General features: G+C 42.1%; 1 protein-coding gene and 1 pseudogene across 1 annotated transcript; both read left to right on the top strand.

Annotated features, from left to right (window-relative positions):
• The first annotated feature begins 4,057 nt into the window (after positions 1 to 4,057).
• On the top strand, positions 4,058 to 12,580 carry LOC142858130 (flavin-containing monooxygenase 5-like). Its single transcript, XM_075987338.1, has 8 exons — positions 4,058 to 4,192; positions 5,001 to 5,189; positions 5,649 to 5,811; positions 6,897 to 7,039; positions 8,289 to 8,488; positions 9,231 to 9,580; positions 10,720 to 10,792; positions 12,217 to 12,580. The coding sequence occupies exons 1-8, from the start codon at positions 4,058 to 4,060 to the stop codon at positions 12,578 to 12,580; spliced, it is 1,617 nt and encodes a 538-aa protein (XP_075843453.1).
• Positions 12,581 to 21,030: 8,450 nt separating this feature from the next.
• Positions 21,031 to 21,858, top strand: LOC142858129 (serine/arginine-rich splicing factor 7 pseudogene; annotated as a pseudogene).
• Positions 21,859 to 25,160: the final 3,302 nt, after the last annotated feature.

Genomic DNA, 25,160 nt, shown 5'->3' with positions numbered 1-25,160 from the left:
GTACTGAGAAAGTACTACCTTCCAGGCGCTATCCAAGAGAGGCAATTATGTCTCATAACCTGGTTATTAAGCAGTTCCAGTTTCATTGAAAGAAAATAAAGTAACAAATTTTGCAACCAGAAAAAAACTTTTGAAAAGTAAGGTAGCCTTTGTTTCTTTGCAACAGTGGCAAACAAGAAGATTCTAAACTGCAACAGAATATTACACAATTGAAAAATCCTATACCTATTAAAATTCACCAATTCATTTACCAAATATTTCCTGAAAACCTCCAAAATATATTTATAGAAATACATTTACAATATTCTTTACTGAAAATTAGGTGGCATGTAGCATATTAAAGTTTGGGAGTATCAATGCTTAGATATGAGCATATTCATAATATAGCAGTCTAAACCCATGTGCAGTATACTGGATAACTTCTTGATAGGACTTGTAACTCTGTTTTTTGTTATATATCTCATAATTTTTTTCAAAATTAACATGTTAAAGTTAATTGTAAGATAGAAAATGGAATAAACAAAATTCTTGAGTCTATGTAACAGTTCATAACTATAATAGCTGTCTATGAACATTCTAGATGGTAAATGGATATAAAAATTTAAATAGTATGAGTTCATTTATTATGGTATTAAATGAATTCTAAACACTGCTTTGACATAATCATAGAATCTGTATTTTGAGAAATGAAAGAATGGATTTTATGCAATTGTTTTGAACATGGAGGAACTTAAAATTTAAATATATGTCTCACTTACTGATTCTTACAAGTGAAGAGAAAACATTGTAGGAAACCAGGCATTAAAACAGTGTGGGATTGTTGCCCAAAGTGCAAGGCTTCCCATTCAAGCTGTGTTGGAGAATGCAGCTTACCCAGCAGCCTGAATAGAATTCCTATTTCTTCTTCTCGAGTCTAGACAGGAAACTGCCTGGGAGGATGGGTTTCTCAGAGACCACATTATGTTGCAGGCATGGGTGACCACAATTCATGTTGCACAATTCCAGGACAGAAGAAAGAACTTCAGAGAGAGGGCAGAGTCCCAGGCTTGCTATAGTGCCTGTCCTAGGTACCAGAATCTGCTCCTCCAGAGGAGGCATTTCCCCTTCCACGTGAGTCATAACGTCAGTGTAGTGGATAGAAAAACGAGAAGCAAAGCCCCAGGGTGGGAGTAAATCTGGAACCCCACTCCCATTGAACCAAGATAGATAAGGAAGACTTAGTCCTAAAAGAACTGAGCACATTTTGGCCATTGAGTTCTATGCTGTCCCGTGGCACTGGGATGCAGGGAATGTGATGTCCCCATCATGCCTCACCATCTAACTGCAGAAGAATGTGATGTGTCCGACAAAACGGAGTGCCAGAGAAAATGAAAGCCTAAATGTGACAACGGAGGGTGGGTGAGAGAAGCACAAAGAACAGCCGGATTCATTCACAGTAGCCAAGTCATGAAGTCAGCCCTCTGGCTGGTCAATAGATGGACGGGTAGATAAGGGTCCTATACTGCTTTATTCAGTCACAAGGAAGAGCAACATCGGGTCATTTGTCCAAATCTGGAAGGAAATTGAGACTATCATCTTAAGCTAAGAAGCCAGACTCAGTCAAGCATTGCATGTTTTCTCTCAAATGTGCAATCTAGGAGATAAAAAAGTGTGGGGGCAACTGTTAGGAAAGATGAGGGGGATCCAGATGAGATCAGGGAAATAAAAGAGGGTAATGGGGACAAATACGAACAAAGTATGTTTCGTGTGTACATAAAATGTCACAGTCCCGTCGATTTTACAGTTAGCTAGCTAAAGGATGTCAAAGAGGGGATAAAAGGTGGCCAGTGACAATATTTCTCTCAGAACTAAGTCTTGATGATATACTTGGATACACTGGGAAAGAGAAAACATTCTGAAGAAAGGAGGAAGGAGCAAGGAAATTCCAGACTAGGGAGGTCACCATCTTCTGTGCAGGCAATAAGAGCATGCAAGAGGAAGAGGTAAAGTGAGAGAAACATGGCGGGGTGGAGCTTGGCTCCTGGAGGGCTCTGAAAGCGAGACAGACACATGGGGGCTGGTTTCATTGTTTTAACCTGTTAGTATTAGCCATATGTCACAGCACCATGTGGGGGTCAGAGGACAGCTTTATGGAGCCAGTTTTCTTGTTCCACTTTTATGTAGATTCCCAGGACAGAATTTAGGTCACTGGGCTTGTCTGGAAAGTTCCTTTACCGTTGGAGACATCTTGTTAGCCCAGAGATCTGACTAAATAAGAAATAAATGTTTTTTCTACCATTACTCCCCATATCATCAAAACTAAGAGATCACTCTCCAAAATATTCCTTCAGTATATATAACATCCATATATATATGTATATATGTGAGATATATATATATATATATATATATATATATTCCTCTTGAGACAAATTACAGTGTCCCCATGTACCCTTCTGCCAGCCCTGAGTAAGCAAGTCATACCATAGTCACTTTCATTATATACATAATTTTTTTATTTTGTTTGTTTTTCAAAACAGGGTTTCTCTGCATAAAATCCCTAGCTGTTCTGTTCTGTGGACCAAGCTATGCTCCGACTCACAGAGATCCTCCACCTCTGCCTCCTGAGTGCTGGGATTAAAGGCATGTGCCACCACCTCCCAGCATAAAATCTTTTAAGACAAAATGTAATGCAATATAAAACACCTTGCATATATCTATTATTGAAGGTATTTTTCAGTGATCTGTAATTACATGCAGTTCTATTTTGTTTAAATTAGAAAAAATTTATAAGAATAAAATGACCTTTTCAATAACAGCAGAATGCCTACAAATTCATGGAAAATGAACAACTCTCTATGGAGTTACCCCTGAGTCAAGAAAGAAACAAGAAAGGAATTGAAGATTTTCTAGAATTCAGTGAAAATTAATGCACAACATATCCAAACTTATGGGACATTATGAAAGTTATGCTAAGAGGAAAGTGCAGTGATATCTCATTTGTATTCTAATAAATAAAGCTTGTCTGAAGATCAGAGAGTAAAACAGCCACCCTGGTCAGCCTTACAGACCAGGCAGTGGTGACACATACCTTTAATCCTAGTTGTCACAGTAGTTTGCCATAGAAACCAGGAGTTAGTGGTGCACACCTTTAATCCCAGCACTAGAGAGGAATATAAGGTGGGAGGAGACAGCTCTCAGGCTCAGTCTCATTCTAAGAATTCCTTGAGGAAGGATCACCATTTTTGGGCTGAGGTAGAGGTAAGAGTCAGTGGCCGGCTGCTTTGCTCTTCTAGTCTTCAGACTGAACCCCAATATCTGGCTCTGGGTTTTTATCAATCGTGATACAGAAAGTTCGTAGCACTGAGTGCCTACATAAAGAAATTAGAGAATTCTCATACCAGTGACTTAACAGCACACCTGAAAGATCTAGAACAAAAAGAAGCAAACTCACCCAGGAGGGGCAGACAGAAGGAAATAATCAAACTCACTGGAACAAAAAGAACAATACAAAGAATCAATGAGCCGGGCGGTGGTGGCGCACGCCTTTAATCCCAGCACTCGGGAGGCAGAAGCAGGCAGATCTCTGGGAGTTTGAGGCCAGCCTGGTCTACAAGAGCTAGTTCCGGGACAGGCACGAAAGCTACAGAGAAACCCTGTCTTGGGGAAGAAAAAAAAAAGAATCAATGAAGCAAAGAGTTGATTCTTTGAGAAAATCAACAAGACAGACAAATCCTTATCCAAAATAACTAAAAGGCAGAGAGAGAACCTCCAAATTCACAAACTTCAGAAATGGGGCATAACAACAGACACTGAAGAAATCCAGAGAATAAAATGACCAAACAATCTGGTGTTAGAGGAGTATTTGTGTGAGGGTGTGTGTGTGTGTGTGTGTGTGTGTGTGTGTGTGTGTGTGTGTGTTTCAAATCAAGACAATAGAAGCCATGGTAGAACAAAAAATAAAACCTCTATCAAAACAAATGGTAATGTTGCTAAAACTAACGAGAGAACTGACCTGTCAATAACATGATTTTGCTCCTCAGTCAAAACTGAAAGAACTCTTCTTCATCCAGAGACCATGAAAGTAAAACAAATTGCAGTCATTGGTGCCGGAGTCAGCGGACTGGGCGCCATTAAGAGCTGCTTGGAGGAGGGACTTGAGCCTACATGCTTTGAACAGAGCAGTGATATTGGAGGACTATGGAGATACGAGGTAATTTTATAGGTTATATTCTCATGAAGTATAATGATATTTGTGCATGAGACAGAGAGAGAAAGATAATTTCTAACACAAATTAGGCCACAGAAATTTTAAACAATGTAACTATTCTTTACAAAGTAGCATTTTCGTCTATTCAGATAAACTTGAAACTTCTCCAGCACATGAAGAATTGTTCTCCATTTCCCGTGGCTTTCTAGTCCGCGCAACAACATAACCGAGGAAAGCAACTTAGGAGCACAGATGCACTTTGGCTCATGATTTCCTGTACTGTGGTCCATCAGGGCAGGGATGCCATGACTGAGTTGAGCAGCTCACATCAAGGCAGGCAGAAAGCAAAAGGAATGCTTGCATGGAAGGGCTTTCTGCTCTTTCCGCCTTTCTTCCAATCAGGCCACCAGCCTATTAAATAGGTCCACTCATATCCATGGTAGGCCTTCCCCTTGGCTAAACTTCTCTGGATATGCCTTCACATGTGAAACCAGAGATGTTTCCTAGGTTCTTCCTAAGCCAATCAAACTCATTTCATCCTTTGCAAGTTTCTCACCACAAATCCCTTCTACAGTTTTCATTTTATTTTTTTGTGTTTCAAGAATTGATTATCTTAGCTTTAGAATGACTGAATTACTGGTATCACTTTGGATCTGATGCCGCCATACAATTGAGCAGTATTACAAAACCCAACAATGACAAGAATTTTCAATAGCATATAAACCCAACATCCCAACTGTCATCATCCCCAAACTCAGTGTGCACTGTTTCCTCAATTTCTGGAAGCCAAGGGTTGGTGTGTTTCCTTTAGGAGATACCAGAAAGTGGAAAGCCTGGGATATACAAATCTTTGACCTGCAATACATCCAAGGAGATGACAGCCTTCAGCGACTACCCCATCCCCGACCATTACCCCAACTACATGCACAACTCCAAAATGATGGAGTATCTCAGGATGTACGCCAAGCACTTCGGGCTCTTAAAACACATCCAGTTCCAGGTAAGACATGAAACCCCACCGATAGCCTGCTCAATGGTCAAGGCAGAGTCTGCACTGCCAGAACCAGCTGGGGCACAGCTTCATCTGCATTTTCCATCCATGTCTCTGTCACCCACACGATGAGTGAAGATATATCTCAGTATTAACTTTTCCTTACATAGAAGCCTTGCTGCAAGGGTTGTCCCTAAAGTCTTGTTTCCAATTAATTTTACAAAAAGTAAAATGTGAGATGGATTGGGGGATGGGGAGGTAGTGTAATATTTTCTCAACATTTCCCAACTCTTGAGAAAGAATACTTTTATTGATTTTGTATTAAAATCCCAAAGAACCAGGAACTTTGAGCAGAAGTAATAATGGTTTTATTTATCAAAACACAAAAAGTCAGGGTTATAAGAAAGAAGCAGAAGACAGGAAGCAGTGTTGTAGGATTAGCTGTTCCGCTTGCTTCTCGTTTCCTAGACAAAGGTGTGCACAGTGAGGAAGCGCCCTGATTTTTCATCCTCTGGCCAATGGGACATTGTGGTGGAAGCTGATGGGAAGCAGAAAGCTTACATCTTTGATGGGGTCATGGTCTGCAGTGGTCACTACACTGAGAAGCATCTGCCCTTACAGGATTTTGCAGGTATCTAAGTGAATGAGGTACAAGGATATTGCAAGCGTTGCATTGCCTACATGGTCACAAACATTGGCGAATGGGGTTTTGTTTTGGTTTTGGGGGTTTGGCTTTGTTTTGTTTTTATGCAGAATGGTTATTGAGGAAGGCACTTTCTTAAAAATCAGGAAAGATCTGGCAATAGAAACAACAATGAAACTGGGAACTAGAGTTCCTCCAGCAAGCGAAGCCTGGAGAAGGGGTGTTCTGGAAAAGAAACCATATGAGAAGCAGTGGGTGGGAGACTATGAACTTAGAGAATGACACACGTTTGAGGTGGCTCGCCAAGAAGAGTATGGAAGGCCTGTGGAAAACGATTGAGGGAGATAGAAAGTGATGCGTGTCGGTCGGTCTGTCGTCTGTCAGTCTCACTGACTGCCTGTGTGTGGAGAAGATACCTGATCATATTTTTATATTATAAATATAGAGAACTCATGTCAGGTGGCTCATAACTGTCTGTAACTCCAGCGCCTTGGGATCCAACACAATTTTCTGAATTCCCCGGGCAGCTGAACTTATCTGCATATATTCACATGTGCGCACACACACACACACACACACACAATAAAACTTAAAAATAATAATAGAAATTATCATTTCTATCTATTGTAAGTGACTGTTACAAAGTCGATTATGTGATTTGCATTTAGTTTCTTTGGAACAACAGTTTTTGTTGCATATGGGAAGGGTCTGACTTATTTGTGAAATGCATAATCAGAGTCACAGAAGAGTGATGAACAGTTGCATATACAGAGACAGAGAGAAATGAAAAGTCAACGGCTTCCTCTTGCTACGTGAGGATCGTATTGGGCAAACTTAAAATCGGACATTCTAAGCGAAGCATTCCTGTGCTTTGATTCTGAACTTGGTCAGAGTTGCTGCTAATGAATATTTCTTTCCTTGGATAACCTTATGCTGTAATATTGGTAATAAATGGCCAAGAACGGAGAAGGGGGTTACATAAATAGGAACTTAAAGTGTAGGAATAAAATTTTCTCCCGTGTCCATTTACCACTTCTGCTTGTGACTTGGGGGATTTGGCTCTTCCTTCACAGGAATCACCCAGTTCCAAGGCAGCTATATTCACAGCTGGGAATACAAGAACCCAGACAGTTTCATGGGGAAGAGAGTGGTCGTGATTGGCATTGGGAACTCTGGAGCAGATGTGGCAGGCGAGATCAGTCATGTTGCTGAACAGGTTTGGTGTCCTACCCTGCTTCCGCTCCTGGGTGTAACATTGATACCTGCAGAGAAACGTGAGTCTAGGCTTTCTCTCTGGCTTTTGTGGTGGTGTTCCCATTTGGGCTGAAAGCTGAGAAAGGCAATTATGCATTATTTTCTTCTGGATATATATGAAGGAAATAATTTAAAAAGTACCTAAATAATGATATCTTTCTACAAAATAAATGAGCTGCAAAAGATAACAAACTAGGGTCAATTACCAGCATTATCTGCATGTAGCTACACTAGGGAGAAAAGCATTTAAAAACTAAAATTAAATCTACAGAAAAATCTCAAGTGTTCCTAGTGGACATGATTTTACAGAGAATGGTATGCATGGGCATGAATAAAGTACTCTGCTGATTTATGAATGAATAGCTAAGCACAGAGCAGCAAGCCCATGAGATCTTACTAACTAAGAGGAAGAAGAAGCAAGCAGCCCTCTCGAGTGCAAATGCTGCTGACTTCTGAAGAGTGTGGAAGGTCGCTTCCTGTCATTCAAAATGAGTCTTTGAGATTCATTCAAGATAGCCACCAGGAACATGTGAGTTTTCAAACAGCGGATGCTTTCTGCCCACATAGACTGTAATCACCTACTCTGTGGTCTACTGACTCACACCAAGCTTTGTATATATAATACGAGCCATGAATCATAAATCTCTGTGATTATGACCTTGCAAGAGAGTGATTGTGTCTTCGCTAAAAAGCTGCAGCCTTCTTCAGTTAAATGACTCAAAGTAGGGAGCAGAGCTCATTCTCATAATTCTGGGCTTGTGACCTTTTACTATTTACATGAATTGTCCATCTGCAAATAGGAGAGCATCTGCAGTGCTAATTTCCCCATTTTACTGCTGTTGTTACTATGTGCTTTGTATTCTTTCTCTCCATCGCTGTGGATTACAGAATGACACAGGGAGCAGGTGGGTGAACTTTTAACTCCCAGGGTAATCAGTTGTTGGGAATAAAGTCTTCACATCTGGGGCCTAACACATTTCAGACATCGGGCACAGGTAGGGGAAGAAAGACCCGTGACGAGCTGTAAGTGAACTGAAAAGGGGCTGAGTTCCTGGGCCTGTTCACAGTGTGAGAGGAGAGAAGTAGGTAGGCCGGGTGAGGTGATGTGGGCAGTTAACCCTACCTCCTTGGTAATTAAAAAGCAAAATTATCAATACAGATCAATATGATTAGAAACAAGAGGCTTACTAGGCGACCACCCCTCTATGCAGGTTTTCCTCAGCACAAGACGAGGGACGTGGATATGGAACCGAGTTTGGGATAATGGAAATCCTCTGGACACCACCCTCTTCACTCGTTATAACAGAATCATGGGAAGGCTCTATCCCACATTCTTGATAAACAGATGGGCAGAGAATAAATTAAATGCAAGATTTAACCATGCCAATTATGGACTGCAGGCTAAACACAGGTAAGATCCAGACAGCATTTAAGACAAGCAAATATTTTTTAAGCTGCTACAGCAGGGCTGAGGAGATGGTCCAGCAGTTAGTAGCCATTGATGCTCTTACAGAAGACCAGAATTCAGTTTCAAGCACCCACATCTAGAGGCTGACAACTGCCTATAGCCCCAGGTCCTGGGGATATGATGCCTTCTTGTGGTCCCCAAGGACACTGCAACCCCCTACCCCCCAAACCCTCAACACACAAACACACACAATTTAAAACAAATTATTTTTTTAAAAAATCACCATGCCAGTCAGTTGTTATACTTTGCAGACCCTTGAAGGAGACTGATAACCAATTTATGTCAGCTTTTACATGATCCCAATCACAAATGCCCAAAGCCAACATTGAAGAACTTTACTTCTGGTAAAAATCCCATTATCTAAATATAGTGTTATCATGATTTGATTAGTGAGGTCTGATTTGATTAAGTCATTATGACCATCTGACAAATTTGGAAACTGATGATAAGGTGTTTTTATGACCTGTCCAGAAAGTCACAGCAAGGAATAGCAGAATAAGTATAAAGTCCATTCTGCCTCCAAAATCTGGTTCTTCACCGATAAACACTATAGGTATCCAGGGAGGGTAATAAATGATATTAAAATGATTGAAATACTGCTGTGGTTTTCTAATTGCTTACAACCTCAGCTTCCTTATGGAAATATTCACTCTCATTCTGCACTATTATGCTCCTGAACACACAGATTTCTCAGCCATCAGTCTATCTTCGGTGACGACCTGCCAAATCGCATCATTACCGGGAAAGTGGTGATCAAGACAAACGTCAAAGAGTTCACCTCGACATCCGCCATCTTTGAGGATGGTACTGAGGAGCCCGTGGATGTTGTTGTCTTTGCCACAGGCTACACCTTCTCCTTCCCTTTCTTGGATGACAACTCTGAAATCCTGGACAGCAAACACACAATGTTTAAATTTGTCTTCCCTCCTCAGTTAGAGAAGCCGACACTAGCTTTCATTGGCATCCTCCAGCCAGTGGGAGCCACCATTCCCACGTCAGAGCTCCAAAGCCGATGGGTTGTGCGTGTGTTCACAGGTACGGTGGTCCTCCTAGGAGCAACTGTGCCCCCGACCACACACTCAGGTAGTGAGGGCACATGGTTTTCTCTTCTACCTCCTCCCTATTCTGCCAAGGCCAGAGGTGTAGCTCAGGGGTAGAGCACTTGCCTGGTTCCCCGTGATTCTAGTTCTGGTTGATCTTTAGCTTTTAAATCCCTCAGCTGACTTGGGATTCTGTTGTCAGAATGGCTAATAGCCCTGTTCTATTGGAAAAGGGGCGCTGGGGGTTAACAATTTTTCATGGGAGTGTCCCTTTACTTTAAGGAACATCCTAGGTGTCCCTCCTGTGAGCCATGTATCTTATTCATAGTGGCAAACTATTTTATGTGTGGCTTTTTTATTTTAATGTTTTGTTTTCTTTTATTATATGTATGTGTGAGTGCCTGAGTGTGTGGATGTGTGCCAGGTACATGAGGGTGCTCACAGAACCCAGAGGAGTGTCGTGGAATCCCTGAAATTGGAATTATAGATGGCCACAAGTGGCCAAATGTAGATGCTAGGAGCTGAACCTGGATCTTCTCGAAGAGAAGAAAGTGTTCTTAACTGTTGAGCTACCTTTCATCTCCTCTTCTGGCTTTCACTTGCATGTCTGCCCCATGATCACTATGGCACCATGAGCCCAACTTTACTTTCTCTCTGATGTTCTGCCATAAGGAAAACCTGCTACTCTGTAAGTTAACTAAAAACTTTTTAAAGGAATGAAAAGGTTTAAGGTAATGGATAAGTTCATTATTCCAAGCTTATTATTACCCCATATATACATGAATCAAAGTATCATACCATATTTAATAAATATATGCAAATATTATGTATTTTTTTCAAAAAGCCATATTAAGATGAGTGTTTATAGTCATGAATTTTAAGCATAGCTTTAAACTAAAAAATAACAACCCCTCCAAAAAATATTTTTCTTAAGAGAAAACTGACTCCCCTTGCTGACAGCCTAAAACTGATGGTGAGAGAAAGGCCTTCTGAGAAGTTTTCTAACCATGCTTGCACTGTGCATTCCATGGAGGTTCTACGGCTATACCCGTTCTACCTCCACGCCATCCTTCCTGTTTGCTTCTCTTACCCAGCCCTCCTGATGGTCTTTCAAAGCCTGTCTTGTTTCCTCAGGACTAAAAAAGTTACCCTCACAGAGCGACATGATGGCAGCCATCAACAGAAGGAAGCAGAAAATGCAGAAGGAGTAAGGAGCCTGGTTGGGGGCTTGGGGGGCTTGGGTTGCTGTTGTTAAAGACAGTGAAATCTGTCTGGAGGGAATTACTCAGTTTTCTCTTCACGGGCTTTCTGCCTATGATCTGGTCTAATTGCTTTTGCTCAGCGACATACAGGGTGCATGTGTAAAAATGCCCAGCCAATGGATCATGAGCTCCCACAGTAACTGAACCACCCCGGAACACCCTAGTCTATAGCAGTGTCCAAACAAACAAACAAACAAAAACCAGGAAGCAGTCACTGACTCCTAGTAAGAACTATGGTCAAACAGAATATTTAATAAATAGCTAAATTCAAAACCTAGGGGGAAAACAAACACTTTAACTCAATAGCTGGTAGCTAGATGCACTGTTATTTTGAATTTTTTTATCGGCTTCTCTGGGCACGTCCCTCAAGAGCACCCTGAGGAAAACCAGGATATGTGATAAAATATTCTTATCACAACTTCATAACTTTAAGAAATGTACTTATTTTACTGTTTGATTTTCTTTTTCAAGAAACTACCTTTATTATATATCAATTCCCCTTTTTCTGATTTCATGAATTTAATTTTTGCCTTAATTAATGGGTTATGGCAGCTCTCCTAAGCCTTGTTTCATGTTCCCAACTACTTTTTCCTTTAGTTAGATGCCTCGTTCACGTTTTATGGCATTTTTAAAATACTCATTAGTGTCTTCTAAACATTTTGAAAAGTTTTTATAGTCTATAAATTGTCTATAATATTGGCTTTGTGCCGGGCGTTGGTGGTGCACGCCTTTAATCCCAGCACTCGGGAGGCAGAGGCAGGCGGATCTTTGTGAGTTCGAGACCAGCCTGGTCTACAAGAGCTAGTTCCAGGACAGGCTCCAAAACCACAGAGAAACCCTGTCTCGAAAAACCAAAAAAAAAAAAAAAATATTGGCTTTGTTTCTCTTTTACTCAAGAAAAATTTAGCCAAGACTATGGAACAAGTTGCCAATGCCTAAGAGTATTCCAGGGCATAATTTGTGTCCAGAAATTACTATGTGTCAAGATACTGTGTATAGCTAGGAAGCGTTAAATGGGCAGTGGAGTTTATCATAGCGTTCTCCCCAGCTCGGGGTTCTTGCCTATGACTTTTCTATAACAGAACTGGACTCTGTCTGGAAAAAGGACCCATTCTCTTCAAAAATTAATCTAATCACTCATTCAACAATTTCTATACTTATGTCACTCTACTGGGCCCTGTGGGAAGGTTAAAGAGGTCAATAATATATGACTTCTCCTCAAAACCTGTAGTAAAGCGTATAGATGTACAAAATGAAGATGATTTGTGAACAGAAGAGAATTAACATGCCACCAAGTAAGGGAAAAACTCGCCGGAAACTCGGGGGTGAAATCTACCACAGGCATTTGAGCATTTTCTTCTCGTTCCAGGCTCGTGGAGAGTCCCAGAGGCGTACATCGAGTGCAGTTCATCGACTACATGGACGAAATTGCTTCGGAGATAGGGGTCAAACCCAACCTGCTCTCTCTCTTCCTCTGGGATACAAAGCTGGCCAAGGAGATTTTCTGGGGACCCTGCACCCCATACCAGTACCGTCTCCAGGGGCCAGGGAAATGGGCTGGGGCTCGGGCAGCCATCCTCACTCAGAGAGACCGGATCCTCAAACCCCTAAGAACCCGGGTTCTCAAACAATCTGAGGCATCACCCTCTAGTCTATTTTGGGTCAGATGTATCTGTATTGTCATTTTTCTCTTTGTTCCCTTGTTAGTTATCATGAAAGTGATATATTCCTAAGCTCACACTGACCTAGAGAGAGGTAAGCGCTTGAGAGAACCAATCATTGTTATTTGACACGCATGTAAAATGTTCATTAGACTAACTAGGGAACACACGAAGATTTAAATGAAACCAAGTTACTCTGCTATGAATCTCCCAAGAGCTTTATAGGTAAGAGGTTTGAAGGTAACCTATTTTCTTGATTATATATATCATAGCTTATTTCTGCTTTATTTCAGAGGTGAAAGGATAGGCCTTATATGTTTACCCAAAACAAGATGGTATGGAGAATAATTAGTGCGGTCCAATAAATAAACGACGGCTCGGGAAAGGCTAGGCCAGGTGTAACACTCAGAAGTGTGTTCCATGGCCTCAGTGTACCTCTGTCCATGGTGAAATGTGTCTTTCCAGCAGAAAATCTGACCGGTCACTTTGCCTGGTCAAACAAAGCTGAAAAGTCAGTCTGTCGTTTTCCACCTCACTGCCATCCAATAAGAGGTCAACACTGCGTGGTCTTACAGACTTGAATGTGATCAGGAAAGATAATCAGAGAGACAAAGAGAGCAAAGCAGTCTCAGAGCATCTCACTGGGCATCCAGGAGAAAGTCGGTGCCATTCAATAAAGATATCAGTGACTCTGTAATAGAGGAGACTAAGGAGGCGTAGACCACCTGCATGGTTTAAATGTGGGCGGCTGGTTTTAGGACAACTGGGCAGATCTTCATGGGCACTGTTTTACGTGATCATACTGGATTGATGATCATGTTGATGAGTGCTAAGATTATAGGTGAAGATTCTCATATGCAGAAGACGCCATGGGCCAAACAAGTCGGCCATTATGGTTGATTAATTTTTAAAACGTCTTTGTGGGGTGTGAAAGGGAAGTAAAAATGGAAATATATGGTGATTCTGGTGATCCTAGGTTATTAAAATGTTCACTGTATTATCCCTTCAGCTCTTTCGTAAATTTGAGAATTTCAAAATTAAAGCCATTTTAAGATAAAAGGCATTCCCGTGTGATGATGTATGTGTGTGCCACACGTAGGCCACAAATTCAGCATCTGTTTTTATTAGCCAAACTGTAAAAAGGAAACCTAGGCAGATAAGTGATGAGGTTCATGAGCCATTCTGTCTAGCAAGAATGTCTTGAAGACATATGAAGCCACTCACATCCATTGTGACCTGATTTCTCATCTTACAGTGAACTTAATTATGATCAATGTTTTTAGGATAGTGGGCCAATACAAACGCACCCTTCAATATATCTTTTTTAACCAACATAAATTTTAATGAACAGAGGATCATAGTCTCATAATCTCTGGAATAGAGATACTTACAGCCCTGTGGTTGCTGTTTTAAATGTTGGTCTCCCTATCTCAATATATATCAGAGTGGGGCTCCAGCCCTACTGAAGAATTGAGAAACAGTTTCCAGGTTTACAGTTTCCTGTTAGTGGTCCAGCTTCTGGCTATCATCCTATACTTCAGGTTGCTTTGACACATTGCTTCTACCTCCTGTAAACATTACAGATCGAATGGAAAGACATCCTGGCAGCCAAGAGCCAAGGAATATCAGTTGCAACACTCAACAAACAAGAGAATTATTGGTAGGGGAAAAACGGGGTGGTGGGTGGCTTCCTTTGAACAGGATACAGGGCTTAAACAGAGTTTCTTGGGAAGGGGATGGACCTTTTCAGGATGGAGACTGGTGGGATTTCAAGTCCATCAGTTGGGCAATATTACATTGGGTCTCACACACAATTGGGCAATAGTGTACAGGGTGGGGGTAGGGTCCAGCAGTGATGGCAGTTAGAGCATTCTATAGGTGGGACCTGGCAGTCAGAAGTCATGGAGGAGGGACCTGGCCACATGGCTCGAGGAGCTTACACCTCTGTATCTAGTTCCTTGATGAGCTGAGCCTCAATGCCTACATTACTTTCTGTTTTCCCATGCTGTTGAGTTATGTGGACCCTTTACCATCCCCATTCCAGTTGACATCACACCTTCACACACCCCAGGGACCAGTTTCAAGGACGACTGTTGATGACTCAGTATAGACAAAGGAAAGTGTGTCTCAAAGACACAAGGTCAGGGCTGCTGGGGTGTCCAGGCCTCTGGGCCAGTGCGTCAAAAAGGAGAATGAGTAAGCTCTGAGTAAGAGCAGGAATTCAACTCCAGCATCAAATTCCAAGAGGCCTTGGGCAAGTTATTAATTTCTCATTCCTTGTAATATAATTTATTTAAATTAAATTCATATTATTCATTTTAATGTCTTTAGTCATCCAAAAGTCAATGTTTTAATATTTAAATGTTATAGCAAAAGTAAATGCAGTATGTGGCATATCTTGAAATGTTTTTGGCTACTCTGTTCTAGACTTCATTGAATAAAGTTTTAATGATACCATCCTTAACTCTTTCTTTACACTTAATATCTAAAAGTAAAAACTGTTGGGTTCCCAGGCTTGTGTGAATTTTACATACTGAGCCATCTCTCCAACCAATTTTTTTTCTTTTTTATTTCTTTCTTTATTTATTTATAAGATTTCTGCCTCCTCCCCGCCACCGCCTCCCATTTCCCTCCCCTTCCCCCGGTCAAGTCTCCTTCCCTCATCAGCCCGAAGAGCAATCAGGGTTCCCTGCCCTGTGGGAAGTCCAAGGACCACCCACCTGCATCCAGGTCTAGTAAGGTGAGCATCCAAACTGCCTAGGCTCCCACAAAGCCAGTACGTGCAGTGGGATCAAAACCCAGTGCCATTGTTCTTGAGTTCTCAGTAGTCCTCATTGTCCGCTATGTTCAGAGAGTCCAGTTTTATCCCATGCTTTTTCAGACCCAGGCCAGCTGGCCTTGGTGAGTTCCCGATAGAACATCCCCATTGTCTCAGTGTGCATCCCTCGCGGTCCTGAGTTCCTTGCTCGTGCTCTCTCTCCTTCTGCTCCTGATTTGGACCTTGAGATTTCAGTCTGGTGCTCCAATGTGGGTCTCTGTCTCTGTCTCCTTTCATCGCCTGATGAAGGTTAATATTCAGGAGGATGCCTATATGTTTTTCTTTGGGTTCACCTTCTTATTTAGCTTCTCTAGGATCATGAAAGCTTGGCTGGGTATAGTAGTCTGGGCTTGCATCCATGGTCTCTTAGTTTCTGCAGTACCTCTATCCAGGACCTTCTAGCTTTCATGGTTTCCATAGAGAAGTCAGGTGTAAGTCTGATCGGTTTACCTTTATAAGTTACTTGGCCTTTTTCCTTTGCAGCTCTTAATATTCTTTCTTTAGTCTGTATATTTTGTGTTTTGATTATTATATGGCGAGGGGATGGTTTTTTTATTTATCCAGTCTATTTGGTGTTCTGTATGCTTCTTGAATATTCAAAGGAATATCTTTCTTTATGTTGGGAAAGTTTTCTTCCATAATTTTGTTAAAAATATTTTCTGGGCCTTTGAGCTGTGACTCTTCTCCTTCTTCTATCCCTATTATTCTTAGGTTTGGTCTTTTTATTGTGTCCCATATTTCCTGAATGTTTTGTGATGAGATTTTGTTGGCTTTGCTGTTTTCTTTGATCAGTGCGTTTATTTTCTCTATGGTGTCCTCAGAATCTGAGATTCTCTTCTATCTCTTGTATTCTATTGATTATGCTTGTTTCTGTACTCTCTGCTCATTGACCTAGATTTTCCATATCCAGCCAGTCTTCAGTTTGTGTTTTCTTCCTTGCTTCCATTTCAGTTTTCAATTCTTGAACTGTTTCCATTACCCGTTTGATTGCTTTTTCTTGGTTTCCCAGGGTATCATTTATGTATTTACTCATTTCTTCAAACTTTTTGTTATACTTCTCATCCATTTCTATAAGGGCATTTTTTACATGTTGTTTAAGGGACTCTATTGCTTTCATAAAGTCAATTTTTTCCACTTCTTCTGTGTTAGGGTGTTCAAGTCCTTCTGATGTAAGATCATTGGGTTCTGGTGTTTTCATGTTGTTTTTCAGATTATTGGGTGAATTCTTGCCTTGGCGCCTGCCCATCTCCTCCTATCGATGCTATCTAATGGGTCTTCCAAAACAGGATCAGGTTTCCCTGCTGGCCAGGGGCCTCACTGACAAAATGCCACCGCTCCATTTCCTGGCTCCTGCCGCAGGCCAAGATCCCTCTCACCACTCAGAAGGGTCTTCAGGAACAGGAGCAGGCTCCCCGATCGCCAGGGATCTCGCCAACAAAAGGCCTACCACTCTGCAGGACAGCCACCAAAACAAAGAAATTCCCACTGCACTCTGCTCCGAGCACTAGACCCAGTGCCCAAACAGGCTGAACTAGGTGATCCCCCGGCCCTGCGGAAGGTATGGAGAAGGAAGGAAGCCCCTGGGCGCAAGCTGGGATGGGCCTGGGATAGAGAGGTCGCAGCAGAGGAGGAGCAGCCTCAGCAGAGGGGAGCAGCCCTCACAGACTGACCAGAGAGTCAAGGGGGTCGGGGAATGCCCTCCCCCCGCTTTATTTCCTGGGTCCTGCCATGGGCCAAGAACACTTTCACCACTCACGATTGTCTTCAGGGACCAGACCAGGCTCCCCGTTAGCCAGGGACCTCGCCAATAAAAGGTCTACTACTCTGCAGGTCAGCCCCCCAAAAACCTACTTGGTTTAATTGTAGTGGGATGATCTGCTCTCAGTGTGGACTTCACTGTTTCATGCTTGGACCATCCTGCGTCGGCCGCATCTGCGCGCTGGTCTCCCCCCCCCCCCAATTTTTTTTTAAGCTGAGCTTTTGCTCACATAGCAAAATACTTCACACTCAAATTAAGCACTCCAGTGATAAGTCTAGCTTTTAGGAACAGCCACTTATGAAAGACTACACAAATACAGTTGATCTACGGGAGGGGGTTCAATCAGGGAATCTGAACATGAAGTAGTTTTTTATTCAAGGTCTCCACTAACTGGATCTGCCATCTACACTGTCAAACTAACCAACCAGTGTCACTGTCCATGTAAGTGCATTGTGTTGTCATACATCAGTGACTAAATTAGAGTTAATTCAGAAATTGCCTTTGCCAGACAAAATGAAGGGCTATTCACAGGAGAAGCACCGCTGAAGTGTGAAATAAAAATATTATCAAGCAGCAATGTGCATTAACTTTAGATTAAAAACAAATCAATGTAAGGGCAAACAGAATTAAGTATAATTTACATGAGGTGGTTATGGAAGATACCTCACTTTAAATCCACTCAAAAGCAGAGGCTAAAACAAGGGTTTGTATGCAGGTGGTTAATTAGGGAGGAACAGGAGGGCTGGAGAGATGGCTCATTTGGTAACATGCCTGCCGTGCAAGCATGAGGACTTGAACTCAGATCTCTCACACACATAAGAGCTAAGGGCCATGGTACAGGACTGCAAACCTAACAGTGAGCATGCAGATCCCTAGAGCTCTCTGACCAGCATCCAGCCATTCACCTAGCAGTGAGCTCTAGGTTCAGTGAGAGAGCCTGTCTCAAAAAAATCAGTATAGGAAGATGCCCAACAGCAACCTCTGCCCCCAACATGCACCCACATGCACATACATGCATGCATACACACAGACACACACACATGCACACACACAGACACACATCTGCATGCACACACACGCACACAGACACACACACATGCATGCACACACACGCACACAGACACACACATGCATGCACACACATGCACACACACAAGCACACAGACACACACACATGCATGCACACACACAAGCACACAGACACACATGTGCATGCACACAGACACACACATGCATGCACACACACAAGCACACAGACACACACATGCATGCACACACATGCGCACACAGGCACATGTGCATGCACACACATGCACAAAGACATACATATGCATGCACACACATGCACACACAGACACACATGTGCATGCACACACATGCACACAGACACACACATGCATGCACACACACATGCACACAGACACACACACACATGCATGCACACATTCATATACTCTTAGTTAATTAGTTTATAAATAGGAAAAAGAGAAGGAAGTAAGGCAACCGAAGTGACAAAAGATGGCAGAAGATGCCAATGTAAGTGTATATTATTGCTACAGGGTACCAGGGCTTCCAGTCACCTGTTTTGTGTAACTGTAATTACCTTCACCAAGCATGAGACACTAGATTAGCTATTGGTTCTCATCTGTTTCTAGATGAGAGTCATCCACGGGGGTGTCAAATCCTACACCCACATTGTCTAAAGCTGAGAGTCAGCTGAGAGTCCTAGGAAGAACCTGGGGATAAAGTGAGACTCCATGGATGGATTTAAGGCAGACTCTGTCAACCTGAGGCTAGGTGAGTCCATGTGATACCATCACCAAACTGGTTGGACTAAGAGATAAAGCATATGGTTCAAAATAGCAGAGTCATCTAATAGAAAAGGCCTCCCTGCTAAGACTTAAAATAAGGAGTGGACTTTGTAGCTACATGAGGTAATAACAAACAGACAGAAGGATCACATAGGCACACTTTGAATTGTGATGGAAACTTTTTGAAGAGGTTCAAACAGGGACATGCCATATTATAATTCAGCTGTTACACAGAAAATGGACAAAATAAAAGAAGCATGGAGGTGGAAAAAAATGAAGATGTAAAAATATTAACAAGAACAAGGGACTAGATAGTGGATTAGAGACAACATTACTTTCCTATACCTCCATGAGTCTGAAGCAAGGCATCACTATACCTGAGACGCATACAGTCTGGAGACAAAGAGTCAACAGGAAATAGAAACCAGGTTGCCTTTAGCAGAGAAACTACAGGCACTAGCAAAGCACTGAGCAAAACATTAAGGGAAGAGAAGAATAACTCTCAGCATGGCTTCAAGCAAAAGGGAAAAGGAAAGCCCCAAGGCACTTCGACCCACGCTGACACATTGAAAAAGTAAAGTTTGAGACAGGATGTGGCCAGTCATAGTGGCGTATGCCTGTGGTCCTAACACTTGGAACATTCAAGCAAGCTCATGTGTACCAGGCTCTCCTTACTGACTATCTAGTGTGAAGTCATCCCAGAATACATGAGGACCTAGAAGTCCTCCCAAGCAGCCAACAGAAACTGGAGAAGGATGGCCCTGTACTTCCTAGCTTGCTACTGGCGCCCTACATGGGGATCCGTTTAAGAGTCTTATAGTCAAAACTTGGGCCAACGAAAGATATGTGTTTTTACATCTTTAAACCCCAAAGACTTCATCTCCTATGCTGGACAGGGGTGCCACCCTGGGGTTCAGAGTGGACTCAGAACCTGGTCCTCACTTGAACTGGAATTCACAGACACAGATATGCTTGGATGGGGAAGTGCAATCCACACAGAGGAACACATTGAGGAAGCTGTGGGTAGAACTGCGGTAGGAGGAAAAAACCAGCTGTGTATAAACATGAGGGTGGAGAAGAGGCCTTAGCTTAGAACTTCTGTGAGCCCAGGGCGCACAGGACCAACCTGTAGCCCATCCTCGCTGCCATCACAGAGTGCTTGGCCATACCTGTCTTATAAACTAGAGAGATTAGTGGTAGCTGCTGTCGGGGACCAGCTTTGACAAAAATACCTTTCACCAGGGTAAAGGCATGGAGATTAGAAATATAGTAAATATGAAGACAAGGATGAAAACAATAAAACATAGAAACATACAGGAGAGTATCGGGAGGGAATTCCAGTGAGTACTGAAAATTCGCCCACTTTAATTTCCAGCTGCTTAAAATATCCCTGGCTCCAAAAGGTAAGACAAAAGACTGTTTCAGGAGCACAAGTCTTCAAAGGCACTGAAGGCTACTTTCCGAGGACCAGAACCCTCTGATCCGTGACCACACACATCTACACTGGGATGATAAACCAAAATCAAAACCTAAACAGCCATCAGGATTCAAACATTGAATTTAGAACCTTTATATAGCTTCAACTGAAACATCAATAAAATTTCACTTTGCATTATCCCCTCTAAAGTTAAGCAGGGCTGTGGCTAATCAAATGACTAACAATGGAAAGATATGTATAAATGAATAGTTAAAACATAATCAAGCACTATAACAAATGTGCATGAAGTCAACGGGAAAATCCTTCCATGAAAACAGTTCTCCTTCACACTGTACCTATTGGAAGCTGAGATGCAGCTTAACTTGAGACAGCAGGCTCCCACCTGGCACAGAGTTTAAATGTTTTAAAGATTGGTGGCTTTTTTTCCTGAAGTCAGAGAACACTGGCGAAATGTTTTCAGATCCACCAGTGATAATAATGACGATATGAAGACTATGTATGTTTGTGCATTATCTGCCCTGAAGTTTCTAGGACATTAGAAAATAGGCCATAGGTGAGACCAAAGCTCTTGGCTTCTTCTCAACCAAAAGATAATAAAAGTCACTCAAATAGCTTTGTCAAAATATAAAGCAAAAAGACACATACTTCGGTAGCGCCGCCGGGAGTGTCGACCAGGGAAGCAGTGCAGCCGCGTCCATGCTACTACTGGAGCTGCAGGCACTGCGAGCGAGAGCCGAGTACACGAACCCGCCATCATGGCACGCTATGGGCTATGGGCAGTATGGAGGAGAAACCAAGGTGTATGTTGGTAACCTGGGAATTGGTGCTGGAATTTGAAGATCCTACAGATGCAGAAGATGCAGTTACAGGATTGGATGGGAAGGTGATTTGTGGTTCTCGAGTGAGGGTTGAATTATCAACAGGCATGCCTCGGAGATCTCGTTTTGATAGGCTACCTGCAAGACGTCCCTTTGATCCTAACGATAGATGCTATGAGTGTGGTGAAAAGGGATGCTATGCTTATGACTGTCATTGCTATAGCCCTCAAAGAAAAAGCAGGTCACGGTCTAGATCACATTCCCGTTCCAGGGGAAGGCGATACTCTCGCTCACGCAGCAGGAGTCGGGGAAGGAGGTCAAGATCAGCATCTCCTCGAAGATCAAGGTCTGTGTCTCTTCGTAGGTCAAGATCAGCTTCACTCAGAAGATCTAGGTCTGGTTCTATAAAAGGTTCGAGATCCCGTTCAAGGTCGAGATCAAGATCCAGGTCTATTTCATGGCCAAGAAGCAGCCGATCAAAATCCAGATCTCCGTCACCTAAAAGAAGCCGTTCCTCATCAGGGAATCCACGAAGAAGTGCAAGTCCTGAAAAAATGTACTGAAGTTCTCAAGTTCACCCTTTAGGGAAAAGTTATTTTGTTTACATTATTATAAGGGATTTGTTATGTCTGTAAGATGTAACCTAGGAAGGATCATCAACCATCTAATCAAAATGGATCTGGATTATTGCCCTGTAAAATTCATAGCAGTTAAGTAACTGTTTTTGTTGAAAGTATTAACATCTTTTGGTCTGAAGATATGGGTTTTTATTTGGCACATTTAAATAAAATGCTTCTAACTAGAAAAAAAAAGCCACATCCTTCCAAGAAACTACATTAAATATGGGAGTGTTTCTTTAAGAATCTCTGTAAGGAAGCCTATTTTGGGATTTAGCTAAAGTGACCCACACACTGAATAAGAAGGTCTGAGAAATATCTATACTTACCATATTTTAATTAAAAGAGCACTTGATAAGTTCTCAATTGGCTCGAAGAATAACTAACTTGAAAATAAATAGGAGCTGTGGCTTTTTAAGAACGGAAGGCATGTTTTATCTTGAAGATATTCCTGAAGGGCATCCTTGCACAGACTCTTGAGATCACCAGGCGAGATAACATCCCAAACTGGTCTCTTCTGGTTACCTAAACAAAACAAAACCTCAAGAAATCTTCCTACAGCGGGGTGTCGCTTAATCTTCTCTCAGCTGCCTCCCAACAGAGCCCCGAGCAACACCTGCCTGCTCTGAGGGTGTGGATGCTGGCAGAGACGAAAGGAAGCCTGTCAGCGCTATTGTACCCACGGTATCGCGATAGCTCTAGCACAGTGGTCAAGACAGGGTGGAGTGAGAGAAAGAAACACATCCAAGTATTGCTTCTAAGCTTCCGACGCAAATAGCCCTACACGTAGGGAATTTAAGTGTAGAATCTTAAGCAGTAAGCAAGGTATTGAATGTTTTTCCTTTTTATTTATTATTTGAGAATTTCACATATGCATAGAATGTTTGGGTCAAATCCGCCCACACCTCCTACCACTTTCCCTCCCGACTTCCTGTACACATTTCAGCCCACCGAGTCCATTCAGTGCTGCCAGGATGTGCAAGATGCCATCCGCAAGAGCGTGAGCAAATTATCAGGAGCGGCGTCCCTGAAGCAAGTTGAAAGAAACCCTTCCTCACCAGCTGCAACCGATTGCCCATAGGTTCTTCAGCTAGGGGTAGGTGGGCCTTCAGAAGATCCCAAATCACCCACAGTGAGGACTTTTGGCTGGTTTAATCTTGTACAGTGTAGAAGGAGGTGCAGACAGGCCTGCTTTTCGTCCTGCCCGGCTTCCGCACGGCTAGCTTTACACCCGAAATAACAACACACAAATTGTATTCTTTTAAACACTGCCTGGCCCATTAGTTCTAGCTTCTTATCGGCTAATTCTCACATCTTGATTAACCCATTTCTATCAGTGTGTATAGCACCATGAGTTGGTGGCTTACCGGGAAGATTCTAACCTATGTCCATCTTGGGTTGGAGCTTCATAGCGTCTGCCTCACTTCCCTTCTTCCCAGCATTCTGTTCTGACTACTCCACCCACCTATGTTCTGACTTATCAGGCCAAGAAGTTTTCTTTACTAATCAACCAATGAAACAACAGATAGATAGAAGACCCACCTACATCAGTACAGGTCCCTATTATTATGAGTTCCTATGTGCAACAGCCCCATCATGTCCAGAAATAGCTTTGCAGCAGCCCCCCCCCAACATCTGGTTCTTAAAAATCTCTCCATCCACCTGTCCTGCTATAATCTCTGGTTCTTCGGTAGAAGGGGTGTGAGACAGATGCCCCATTGAAGGCTGAGCATTCCACAGTCTCTCAATCTTGCCACAGTGATCAGTTGACAGGATAGTGAAAACGTTAAGAATAAGATACCTTTATACATACACAAAGTTTAGGGAGAATCATATTAGAATAGAAACAGAATAGATTGTAAAGTTATACAGCTACTATTATGCATTGATTCTACTAGCAAGTATACGTGAAATCTTAACTAATAGTTATAATCCAGGGGAAACAGAAATGACCAGAATTCTTAGAAGACAACCATTGACCAAAACTTACATTGGAAATACGTCAAATACTTTAAAGAATTAGCCTTCAGAATGTTTCAAACAAAATAAAAAAATGCAATAATAAGAATATTTCAAGTTGAGAACATATATATATATATATCTGAAACCCAAGGCTTTATTCTACATATGGGGAGACAAGAAGTCAATTGTTTATTATTATTGTAAATTACATGTTGAGGATGAGTGGGCCAGGAAAATGTTGACACCTCAGGATATCACTGTTTTACATATCACGAGTGAAATATCAAGAACCACTGGTCCTTTGAAAGTGGTCACATGCAATATTTACACAGCACCTGCCATGGCACTACCCTAAGTATGGCAATAGCTACAGTACGTTGATACTATGGTTTTAACTTCCAGAGTTGAATAGTGGTCCATCAGTTTTATACATAAATCCAATATCTAGTGGGAGCTTTTCACAATCAGGGAGGTTAACCATGTGTAGAGACAAGAAATATGTGGAAATCTCTGCACCTGCTGTGAACCTCAAACAGCTCTAAAAATGAGTCAGTTTCAATTACATGCATCATATGTATAACAGTTTTTGAATGAATAAATAAATATCGAATAATATATCCACTCCCAAGCTACAAAATCAGAACTGTCTTGACCATAATTTGTTTTCATTTTTTTTATATTCTCCACATTTCTGTTCTCACCATCAAGGATCCAGGCCTTGTAAAAGTAGATCTATCCCTGAAATCCAATCCACAAAACCATGTCTTCAGAACCATCCTCTTTTTGTACAAGTAATCCCCCTGGGCTTTTAGTTCCTTTATATATTCAACCGCCCTTCCGTGTACCAATTAAAATGTTTCTGTGTTGGTGTTCTTTGCTTGGAATTATTAATTATTCTTATATCCCAAGACACTACTGATCATTTGAAGCCCAGGACATTTTGAATCAGGATTATGGATATGCGAATCCTTTTTCCCACACTACTTTAAAAGATTAAAATTGGGAAAGCTGTTTGTTCTCTTCCAACATTGGCAGTACTAGTGACCTTTAGCCTGGAAAAAAAAAAGCAGCATCAAGATTCCATGAAAATAATGTCCTCATCCATGCCACAGGCTTTAGGCTATTTCCCGTGGGTATAGGACAATCTGACCAGACAGAGAGCAGACACAGGGTCCAGGGATGGTAGGAACCCATCACAGGGTTTTATCCATGACCAGACCCTGAGCTCCTCAGGCAGCTGCTCCAACAGTTTTTTTCTACTTCAGAGGACCCTGTTGACAGGAGCTATTATCCACAGAAACTAGGGGAAAGCCCAGCTGGTAGCGTAGAGGGTAAATGTTTCACTTTTTCAGTGGTTCCAAGAGGAAAAGAGAACAAAACCCGTCTTACTACTGGGAATAAATATATTGCAACACACATTGAACTTAAA

The sequence above is a fragment of the Microtus pennsylvanicus genome, chromosome 10 (genome assembly GCF_037038515.1).
Source record: "Microtus pennsylvanicus isolate mMicPen1 chromosome 10, mMicPen1.hap1, whole genome shotgun sequence".
Classification (NCBI taxonomy): Eukaryota; Metazoa; Chordata; class Mammalia; order Rodentia; family Cricetidae; genus Microtus; species Microtus pennsylvanicus.
Note: the sequence above shows the minus strand (reverse complement) of the source record. Positions and strands in the feature narration are given on the sequence as shown.